This window comes from Leucopleurus acutus (assembly GCF_964270905.1).
Source record: "Leucopleurus acutus genome assembly, chromosome: 16".
Taxonomy (NCBI): Eukaryota; Metazoa; Chordata; class Mammalia; order Artiodactyla; family Delphinidae; genus Leucopleurus; species Leucopleurus acutus.
This window is the reverse complement of record NC_139158.1, coordinates 6,863,449-6,874,043: the sequence shown is the minus strand read 5'-3', so window position 1 is coordinate 6,874,043 and position 10,595 is coordinate 6,863,449. Positions and strand designations below refer to the sequence as shown.

At 62.3% G+C, this 10,595-nt stretch overlaps 1 protein-coding gene across 2 annotated transcripts; it reads right to left on the bottom strand.

Annotated features, from left to right (window-relative positions):
• Positions 1 to 241: 241 nt before the first annotated feature.
• Positions 242 to 6,490, bottom strand: NYAP1 (neuronal tyrosine phosphorylated phosphoinositide-3-kinase adaptor 1; the record flags this gene model as incomplete). 2 transcript variants are annotated; one of them, XM_082856315.1, is made up of 6 exons in its annotated part: positions 242 to 505; positions 989 to 1,098; positions 1,551 to 1,769; positions 2,618 to 4,138; positions 4,604 to 4,959; positions 6,423 to 6,490. In XM_082856315.1, 6 exons carry the CDS (start codon positions 6,488 to 6,490, stop codon positions 242 to 244), a joined length of 2,538 nt encoding a protein of 845 aa, XP_082712441.1. The 2 variants fall into 2 exon arrangements, with proteins under 2 accessions (XP_082712441.1, XP_082712442.1); XM_082856316.1 differs by having other exon boundaries at positions 1,551 to 1,766.
• Between the last annotated feature and the right edge of the window lie 4,105 nt (positions 6,491 to 10,595).

Below are 10,595 nucleotides of genomic sequence, written 5' to 3'. Positions count from 1 at the left end.
CTTGGCTCAGTGGGAAGAGCGGCGGAGGGCCTCACTCCCAACCTCAAGCCAACCCTCCCCCAAGTTTCTGGGGGTGCTGCTTGGCGCCCCCAACCCGATGGGCCCGGCCGACTCCCCGTCTCGGGGGCTAGGGTGGAGGGCAGAGGTTCTCCCCGGCTCTCTCTCACCTGGTCCTTCAAGCGTCCCTCTTTCGAGGCCGGTCTCCCCCGCCCCGCTCCCCGGTCCCGGCGCCCCGGCCTCCTCAGATAGCGGTGTCCCAGAGGACTGTGTGCTGCCGGCGGCAGGGCGGGGTGCCGGACTTGCGGGGCTCAGGCCCGCGCCGCCAGCTGGGGAGGATGGGCATGCTCTCCTGCTTGCAGAGGCCGCGGTCGGGCCGGTGGCGCGCCTTGATCTCCTTGCACACGCAGCGCTTGCGCTCGATCACCTCCAGCAGCTTGCCGTCGCGCTCGCGGGTGGCCTGGGGCGGCAGGGGCAGCGGCAGCGGCAGCGGCAGCGCAGGCTGGATCTGTGCCCCTTCCTCCCGCCGCCGGCCCCGACGGGGATGGGGGGGGGAGGGAGGAATAAGGGGGTCAAGGACCTCAGAGTCACCCGGCCCTGTCCCCACCGCCGAGCGCCGAGGCCAATGCGTGGCCCAGAAACAAGTCCTCTCTTGCCCCCAAGGCCTCCGTCCTCTCTCCCTGCGGCCTGGTGCCAGGCGGTGCGTGTCTCACCCCAGGAAGGGGCGCCTTTTCAAAGCCGTCTTCCCAGCAGGCTGCATTTTTCCACCCAGAGGGGATGTCTCTTTCTAAACGCAACGCACAAAGGCGCACGTCGGCCAGTGGCGGCCCTGGCTGGCTACCCAGGATCTCCCCCACCCCCTCGCTCTCCAGCCGTCCCGTTAGTCTGTGGCAGGCCCCAGCCTGAAGTCTTGCCTTTCTTCACTCACCCGGGCCTTCTTGCCTACCTGTTCCTTCACAAATAAAATGCCCAACCCCGTCTCCCTCCTCACCTGGCTCGGGGCATCCCTGGGCTGGCTGCAGGGCCGAGGGGTGTGGAGCGCGGCCTGCCGGACTCCTGAGGTGGAGGCGGAGCGCCCCAGGCGGTAGCCTCCCGTGAAGTCTGAGGCAGAAGACAGAGGGGTGAGAAGGGAAGGGGCCTCCACGTTCCCCTCCCCCAGTTCCCTGAGGACAGCCCGTGCCAGGCCGCCCCCCACCCCAGCCTCATTAGAGGAGGAAAGGGGTTGGAGATGTGGTATTATAATGTAGGGCCCAGGGGCTTCCTGGGTGGCACAGTGGTTGGGAGTCCGCCTGCTGATGCAGGGGACTCGGGTTCGTGCCCCGGTCAGGGAGGATCCCACATGCCACGGAGCAGCTGGGCCCGTGAGCCATGGCTGCTGGGCCTGTGCGTCCGGAGCCTGTGCTCCACAACGGGAGAGGCCACAGCAGTGAGAGGCCCGCGTACAGCAAAAAAAAAAAAAAAAAAAAAGAATGTAGGGCCCAGGATGAGGACCCTGAGAGATTCCCCCCAGCCCGCCCATCTGTGTGCTGGTGTACGAGGGCTGAGCGTGTCACCTCCGTTGCGGTGGCAGGCGGGGAAGGTCTGGCAGGGTATGGGCAGCGCGGGGCGACTTCCTCCTCGGTCCCCTCCGTGGTGGATCCTGGCCAGCAGGCCCTCTGCCCCCTGGCTCCTCACTGGGATCCCTGATGCCACAGAGCCTCTGTCCTCACGCTCCACCTTGCCTGCACCCTCGGCACTGCCATTCCAGGCCTGGACACTGTCCTCGACCTCTCCTGGGTGACAAGGAGAGCTCTGAGACTGTACAAGGAGAAGGGTCTTGCTGTCCCCCCAGCTATACACACGGCGGCCTGGGTGGACCAGAAGTAACTTGCCCCGTTGCAGGTCACAGCTGGGAAGGGGGGGGGGCCCTGCTTCACACAGAACATACACAGAAGGAGGGACGCCAGTCCTGGCACCACCCCTGGGCTGAGAATCATAGATATTTACTGCTGCCAAACCCTCTTCCCTGTTCAGAGGGGTCTCCCCTACCCCAGTTTAACTTCAGAGCCCCTCCAGCCCCAGACAGTGCCAGAATAAACACCGTCTGAAACAGAGACCGGGGGGCTGTTCCCTAGGAGGGGGAGAATTCCCAAAGCAGGGAAGTGAGAAGGGGGGCATTGGGGGAAGGGCTGCGTGTGAACTAAGCTCATCTCCCAGAGTAAGCCTGGCAGAGCATTGCGTTGCCAAGCAACGGTAGGGGCCTCCCTCTCCTCTCCCTCCTGTCTGGATGGGTTGCCATGGTAACGGCTGGGAGGCAGCTGTGTTTAGCTCCTAGTGTGCGCACACTCACAAACACACACCCCTGCAGCCCAGCGAAGGGAGGGGCAGGGAATAGAGCGGGACAGGGCAGGAGGAGGAGACCAGATTCTACCCCGTCCCCATCCCAGGTCTTCCTGCCCCTCCAGAGCACACACGGGGACCCCATCCCTTCAGTCTGCTGCATGCCCCCATCCCTCTTGTCTCCCAGAAAAGTTCCCAGTTCAGGACAATGGGCTGTGGCTTCCAAGTATGCCCTTCAACACCTCCCCCAAATCATCACGGACATCCCCTGTCCCCTCCCCGTCACCCCCTCCTCACTCACTGTCCAGCTCTTTCGCCTTCCTCCCGCCATACAGGACCTTCCTCTGCAGAGCCCAGCCTGCCCCAAACGTCGAGGCGCCCATCTCCTCTTCTTCCTCTTCTGGTGTCCCCGCGCTGGCGATGACGTGGGCACAAGAAAGGCTGGCAAAGGCCCCCCCGTCGGTCCCTTGCTCCTGCAGCTGGATCTTGACCACGGGGGATGGAGCCCCCATTCCACAGCCCTTATTCAGCACCCCCCCAGCCTTGAGGCTCTCATAGGCAGGGGGTCTCTTGAGCCCAGCTGCCGCAGCTGGGTAGGTCCAGAGGGGGGTCAGGGGGCCTGCAGTTGGGTCCGGAAGGCTGTGTGGGGAGGCCAGGCAGGCGCGGTGGTGGAGAACCCCAGCTGCTGCGCCCATAGCCCCGCCATGGGGGCTGGACTTCCCAGGCACGGGGGGCCTCGAGCGGGTGCACAGCATCCCGTGGAGGACTGAGATCTCCTTCTCCGTCTTTGGCTCCCCAGCGCCCAGGGGCGGACCGGTGGGCAGGACGGAGTGCGTGGTCACCTTGACTGCTGAGTACACCATGGTGTAAGACACGGCCTTGTCCTTGGGGGGGCCGGGGAGCAAGGCAGCCGGGGCAGGAGGGGCTGCCGGCACCCCTGCCGCCTTGGGGCAGATCATGCTGTGGGAATTGGGGAGCTCCCTCTCCCCCCGGGGCTGGCCCGAGCCCTGGGGCGGCAACGGTGTCGAGTGGCTCCGGGCTCGGCCCGAGGGTCCCAGCAGCAGCAGGTTGGCAGCGGGAGGCGGAGGCGGTGGGGGAGGCGTCTCCCGCTCCCGGGCAGGCACTTGGGGAGCTGGGGTGGAGCCGGCTGGCTCCTTGGAGTGGCAAAGGACTGGTAGCCTCGAGACCCCATCGCCAGGGGCTCGGGAAGCAGGCTTGGCCTGGGGGAAGGCCAGGAGTGGAGGACGGTGCTGGAGGAGGTTGGGGAAGGGCGGTGGGATTTCACAAGGAGTGGTCTTCGTGGGCGTCCCCTCCCTCCGGCTCGGGAGGGCTGAAGCTGGACGGCGCTGGGTGTGGAGCTGAAGGGCGTGAGGCTGGTGCGGTGTGGAGCTTGCCGTCAACGGAGGGGCCCCATTGGCGCGGCCTTCCCCGGCCTCCTCGGGCAGCGGGTACTTCATCTCCTCGTATATGGCCTCGCTCTCTTCTGAGTCCGAGTCAGCGCCAGCCGTTGGGGTCGGCCCCCCCCCACCCCCAAGAGGGGGCCCAGTCAGTCCCCCTCCACTCCGCCCTCCTCCCCTGAAGACATCCCCCACCATCTCAATGTACACCGGCTCCTCTTCCTGGGCACCCACCTCAGGGTCCCCAGCTACACAGGACCCCCTACTGAGGCGGTGAAGGGGCGGGTTCCCCCCTCGAGGAGAGGCGGCTGGGGGACAGGACTCATCAAAGGAGACAGAGAGCTGGGTGTTGGGACTTCGCCTGGGCTTCTGTGGAGGAACCTTCCGGCTGGACTCGCGGCCCTCCGGGGTTGGCTTCTGTGAGCCTGGGCAGGAGTGGGAAAGAGAACAAGAAACCGGGCTGTAAGTCGAGGAAGGAAATGGGGAGACCCAGTGTGACCTCTTGACTCACCGGCAAGGACATTTCTGCCTCTTCATTTTCCCCACATCCCTCAACTTACAGCCCCAGTGGGTTCTTTTCCTACCGGTCTGCCTCCTGCCCTTCTAATGAACGCCCCAGAATCTGCAGCTCCCACCCTCAATTCTCCCTGACCCTCAAGGCCCTCCAGGGCCACCCCTTTCCCAAGAATAAACTTTTCAAGGATCTTCCCCTGCCCTTGAATGGTTCATCTCAGGCCCTTCCAAAAAGGAACCCCCCCACACCTTCTGAGAATGGAACCTTCCACTTCCTTGGTTCTTCCCTGAATGAACCCTCCCGGCAGGCCTCCCCTGGCCTGGAATGGATCCTCCCAGCTCCCGGCTCCTACTGGGCAGGGGTGCTGGTGTCTCACCTGCTTTCTTGCTGGGGGGCGTCTCTGCCCCCGGCCCTGCCATGCTGAGCTTGGTGCTGGGGTGTCTCCGGGGCTTGGCCGGGGGTCTTCGGGTGCTGCCGTCCTCTGTGAGGCCCCCCCCGCCCCCCCCAGGCACACCCCCCACGCTGTCCATGCTGCCCACCGAGTGGCAGGAGAGGGAGCGTGGGGCCATGGCGCTGCGGCAGGGGTGGGGGGTGTGCTCTTGGGAGGCGGGCATCGTCATGAAGCCCATCCTGAGCGAGCGGCGCAGCGAGGCAACGTCCCGCACGCGGACCCCCGGCCCTGGGCCGGCCCCGGGCCCCGAGGAGCCTGCGGGAGCCCCCTCCTTACTGGAGCTGGGGAGAGAAGGCCCAGATGGAGCAGAGGTCGGGCCTCAGGCCTGGGCCCCCGGCTCCCATACCCCAAGAGGGGTTTGCAACCCTGTGGCCTCCCAGGTAGGAGGAGGGGGGCCGGGGTGGAGATGGGGGGAGCCTGAGGGTCCAAAGCACTAAAGAAGCTTCAGACTGAATTTCTAGGCTTTGAAAAAGGCAGGGATGAGAGAAGGGGTGAGCCTGTGTGCAAGGGAGCATTCCTGGAGCTGGCCGACCCCAGCCTGGGCATCTCTGGTGCACACACACGTGTGGACCACTTCGTACATAGAGATGCAAACCCAGGCAGCGCAGCCCCGCCTGGCACATGCTTCTGCCACCCTGGCTCTGCTCCTTCTCACCCTCACGCTGGCCCACACCTGGCCTCTGGCCTCCCTTCACGTCTGGCTGCTGCGGCCTCCACTCCCACACCGCCTCCTTTCCCAGACCCGGGCTGTACCGCCGCATCCTCAGAGCGGCCTCCCCCGGCTGATCCTTCTTCCTCCCTGCCTCTCTCTCTTTCTTTCTTTCCCTCTCTTTCCCTCTCCCTCTCCCTCTCCCTCGGCGCTGTCCTCTCTCTGTCACCCTCCCAGGCTCACCCCCCATTCCCTTTCACTGTCTCTGAGCTTCTGCGTAAGTGAAGAGGGGGTGCGGCTGGCAGGGAAGAGGGGAGAGCTGCGGTGGGGTGGGCTCTCATTAAGGCCCTGTCTGCTAACCCTTCATTAGGGAGAGATCAGTGCAGTGATAGCTCTGATTAATCTAATTAACAACAAGAATTAAACTCCACAGTTTTGAGGAGGGAGAAGGGAGCAGGGAGGTGGCTCTGACTCAGGCTCCGAGCGGCTGTGCCGCCAATGGGAATGAAGAGAAAGGAGAAAGACAGAAGAGGCCAGGTGCCAGGTCCCCGGGAGGGCAAGGAGAGGGGGCGAGCTGTGGGGGGGGGTATTGGTTCCCAGCCCTGGCTCCTCTGCAGGGCCAGCCTGCCCCCCTCCCCCACACACACAGCCCCATCACTGGGAGGGGGCCAAATGGATCATCTCTGGTGCCCCTCAAATGACCCATCCCTGGACTGTGAGGGCAGCAGGGCCTGCCCCTTCCAAGGTCAGGTGACAGGGGAACCAGGAGCCAGGCCCACACTGACAGAGAGGAGGACATCACAGGCCAGAGGTGAGTCAGGAAGGAGTGTCTTGGGCCTCTGGGGATGGGGAAGAGCCCCAGGGTGTCCCTGGGCTGGAAGCCCCCTGAGAGGCCAGGGCAGGGGCTGGAGCCAGGAGCCAGGAGCCGGGCAGGGACAGGGCGTGTGCAATTCCAGCAATTCTGTAGTGAGCACGGGCTCTGAGATCAGACTGATGACCAGGCTGTTGGAGTCAGGAAGGGCAGAGGGATGTGGCCCCGCCACGAGGGAAGCAGAGGTGGGACAGGTGAGGGGGCAATCTGGGATGCGGCCTTACCTCCTCTTGGCCTCCTCTTCCTTGTGCTGCCTCCACTCCAGCTTGGTTTTTCGGTAGAGGAGGTTCATGTCGTGGGGCAGGAGGCAGGTGCTGGGGATTCCTGCTCAGCGCCACCAGGCCCGGGGGGCGACCCTCCCTGGGTCCCGGATCCACTTGGTGGGGGGGAATGGAAAGGAAAAAAAAAGAAAGATGTGGGGTGGTCGGGGCCAGGAATGAATGAGAAAGAGAGAGAAGGGAGCAGAGATGTGACTCTGGTCCTCAGAGAGAGGAAAACAGATGGAAGCACAGAAAACCCAACGCCGCCTTCAGGACCCACACACGTACAGACACAGACGGACATGTATCCAGAGTCACACACCCTGACAAAGGTGTTCAGAGCCACAGATACACACTCTGGAGAGATCAGACTGACACAGAATCCCATCCTGTAAATACATCCTGAGCCACCACACAGACAGGCCCCACCAACCTACAGCAACCCTGCGGCCACACAAACACACGTTCAGACCCACAAACCACCGGGCCACAGACCCATATCTACCAACAGAGGACCAGACACGCTGATTGGCACAGGTAAACACAACCTAGGAACAGCCAGACACACAGACATAAACACCCCGACACACCCACAGCACACACAGACCTCCAGACACACACAAATCGGCGCACCGAACTGGACGTACCTATAGACAAGGAGTCATGCCCGGGCCTACTTGCCTACACTGCACCCCGCTGGGGAAGGGGGAGATGGTCAGACTCCCCACCCCCTCTTGGGGCCTGAGGCTGGGGGGTGTCATGAGGGCAGGGCGGGGATGCTGGAGAAAGGGTGGGGGCATTCTGAGTTGGGCAGCTACAAGACCACCCATCCATGTCTCTCCATTCCCTGCCGACCCCCTCACCAGTCCTTCGCCTGGGCCCGGGCTTCCGTCCACCCCTATTCCTGCACCCTGGCCCCTCAGCGAAGGTCTCCGCCTCCCTCGCTGAGCGCCCAAATCACCTTCCTCCTCAGGGATCTGGGAGGCTCTCGGCTTCCCTCTCGCAGTCCCCGCCCCTCCATCCCACCCGGGGGTCTCCAGTCTGGCCTCATAGCTACCTTCTGAGCTGCGGCCTCCATACCTGCCCTGGTTTCCCTTCCCCCAAACACACTCTCCTTTGCGCTTTCTGCCTCACCTCTCCTTCTAGGCGCCCCTCCTCACTGCCGTCCTCTCCCTTCCCTGTTTGTTCCGAACCTGGCCGGCTTCATCCCCCTCTCCATCCAAAGGCCCCAGGTTCCCGGGCACCCCTCCCCTTCCCCTTGTCCTGCTACCCTGGGTTTCTCCGTCTCTCGCCCCGCCAATCCTCCCTACCCCTTGTGCCCCCATCCCACCTCCCCGCACCAAGCCTCCCCAATTTCTACATCACCGTACCTGGCCTGCCGGGCGCCGGCCCCCCCATGCCGGGCTCCGCCCGGAGCAGGAGGAGGGAGGAGGAGAGACAGAGAGAGACCGGGGGGGAGCCGAACAGGGCCCTGCCGCAGAGACAGCCCCGCCTCCGGGTCCGCCCCCAGACCCGCCCCCGGCCCCAAACCCACCCTTCCACACCCTCCAAGGACGGAGCGGGAGTGGCCGTGCTGCGCTGCGCCGCTAGGCTGGGGTGGGGGGCACTGGGCCAGCGGAGCCGGCGGGGGGACTCGGAGAAACGTCGTGGGGTGCAGGGGACCCGGCGCCAGCCCGTCCCCGCTTTGGGGCGTCCGCTCCTTGTAGCCCCTCGCCCCTGCCCGGCAGGGCCGTGCTGGGTTTGGTGTCCAAGGCCCCGGCGGAGCGAAGCTGGGCGCAGCGCGCAGCGGCGCCCCCCAGCGGCGACCCGGGGCCTGCGCCCACGCGCGTACCCCGTGCAGCCGGCGCTCCCCGGGTGCGCACACCACGTCCGGCCCGGGCGAGGTTGCGGCTGCGGGGCCCGGGGTGCAGTGAGGCGGCGAGGCCGGCAGGGGGGGCCGGTTTCCGGGCTGAGGGGCTCTGAGAGTCGGGAGCTGGACCATCCGCGTCTTTGTCCAGCAGGGGGCGAGCTCGCTGGGCCGCGCCCCGTCTTCCAGCCGCCCCCCAGGTACAGGGAGGGCACTGGAGCTGGCTCTCTTGGTGCTCGTCGCCAATCCCTGCAGGTTCCCAGGGGTCCAGGCCTGTTTCACCGCCAGGGCTCAAAATCTTTTGCCCGTCCGCCCCCGCGGCCCAAGTCATCCTCCCAGTAACCTTTGACTCCGCAAAGTAATGAATATAAAGAATAAGTCGTAAATGGCCCCATATATTAAAAGGCTATTACAAATGCCCCTGGGAGAGTTAACACATTAAAATACATAACTATCCTTTCACATTTACACCTTAGTGTGAATAAACTCTTATTTATTCATTCAACAAACATTTCCACAGAGACCAACAATGTCCCTGGGACTGTAGACACGGAGGAGTCCAAGGTGATGTTGATTGTCTGAGTTGGTGGGAAGAGGAGGATGCAAAGATAAGGTTGAATACTTTGTAGCGAGCTATCGCAGAGGGAAGGAGGATCTGGGGGCGGAGCAGCGGGGCTGTGTTCTGAATATTGCCAGAGGGGAGAGGGTCTGGGGGTGGGGGTGGGGCCGTTGCGTGGGAGGCTGCTTCCTGCACCTCACCACTTGGGAGGCCTCAGGATCAGCTCCGGTAGTCATTGTTACCATTTGAAGGGAGAGAGACAGGCAGATGCATTTTAACAACGAGATAAAGATAAACTGGGGGCAAGGGGGTTTGCATTATTTTGTTTTTGTCTAATCCTAAAGGGTGGTTAAAAATTTCCATGAGCTAAAGCTGAGGAAGGAAGGATGTGTCAGACAGCCCAGAGCCAGTCTCAATGCCATCAAATGCTGGCTCTGAGGCCTTCGGCAAGTAACCCAAGCCTCAGTGTCCTTAGCAGAGCCACTGGAGCTCAAAACCCACCCCATTTCTGCCCAGGGCTGTTTTGAGAATCCATGAGATAATTATGTAGAGTGGACAAATATGAAGAATTTTAATATGCTTGAAAAGAGTTCCATATGACCCAAATTAATTAGAATCCATTTCCTTCTGAACCTGGGAGTGAAGGCAGATACGGTCGTTAGACGCTGCTTTTGCTAAAATAATTCTTCTCAGAATGTTGTTGGGGGGCGCAAAAAAGAGAAAAGGGAAGTTGGAGGTTTATTCTTTCATGCCAAGCACATAGTAGGCCCTTTATGAGTGTGTGTGGATTCTCCACAGTGAGCAGGGGATGGGATGGAGAGGTGGGAAGAGTGAGAGGTAGGTGTGTGGGGAAGGGTCCAGGCTTGTGGCCAGCCAGGTTCCTCCTTCGGCAGGCACATCTGTACGGGTGCCTGTGTGTGACCCGCGGTTGGAGAGAAAATGCAAGTCAGCACCTTCCTGAATGTGTCTCTGTCATTTCTCTATCCCGATCTAGGGAGCCAGACAAGGACACACCTGAGTGTGAGAAATGTCCCTGCTCTACCACTGATAGCCTTTCTGAACGTCCTGGGTCTCAATTTCCACATCTAACAAGAGGAACAGTACGATGTTTGGGGTTTGATTCAAATACTCCAGCACACTACAACAAAAGATATTGAAACAAGATTGAGTTTCAATTGTGAGTTGACTACTGTTGAAACCCCCTGCTGGGTCCCTAGGGGTTCATTTTACCATTCTCTCTAGTTTGGGGCATGTTTGAAAATTGTCATAAGGATCCACTTGAAAAAATAAGGACCGGGGAGAAAAACAGTATCTTCCTCGTACGGTTGCTGTGAAAACCAGCGACGACATGACAATAACAGCTGCAGCAGCACCAGAACAATTTACTGGGCGCTTACGGAGTAGCAGGCACCCAGCAGGATCCTGGTAAGTTCCTCCCCACTCTTCCGTGCGTCCGTAGGCCAATGGCAGCAAGTGCCTACAAGTAAGGGAATCCCGGGCCTCCCCGCAAACTCCTCCCCTTTCTCTCCGCCCTACGCGGCCCCTCCCTCCGAGGAAGGGCTGGGCTGGGGCCCAGCAGGTGTGGGGTTAAGGCATCCTGTTCCGGGCCCCTGGAACAGCAGCGGCAGCGGCAACTGCACCAGCAGTGGCCGGGGCAGACCTGGCCCCGGGCCAGCTGGCTGGGAGCCCCAGGAGCGAGAAAGGGCGGAGGAAGGGGAGGAAGAGGGGAAAG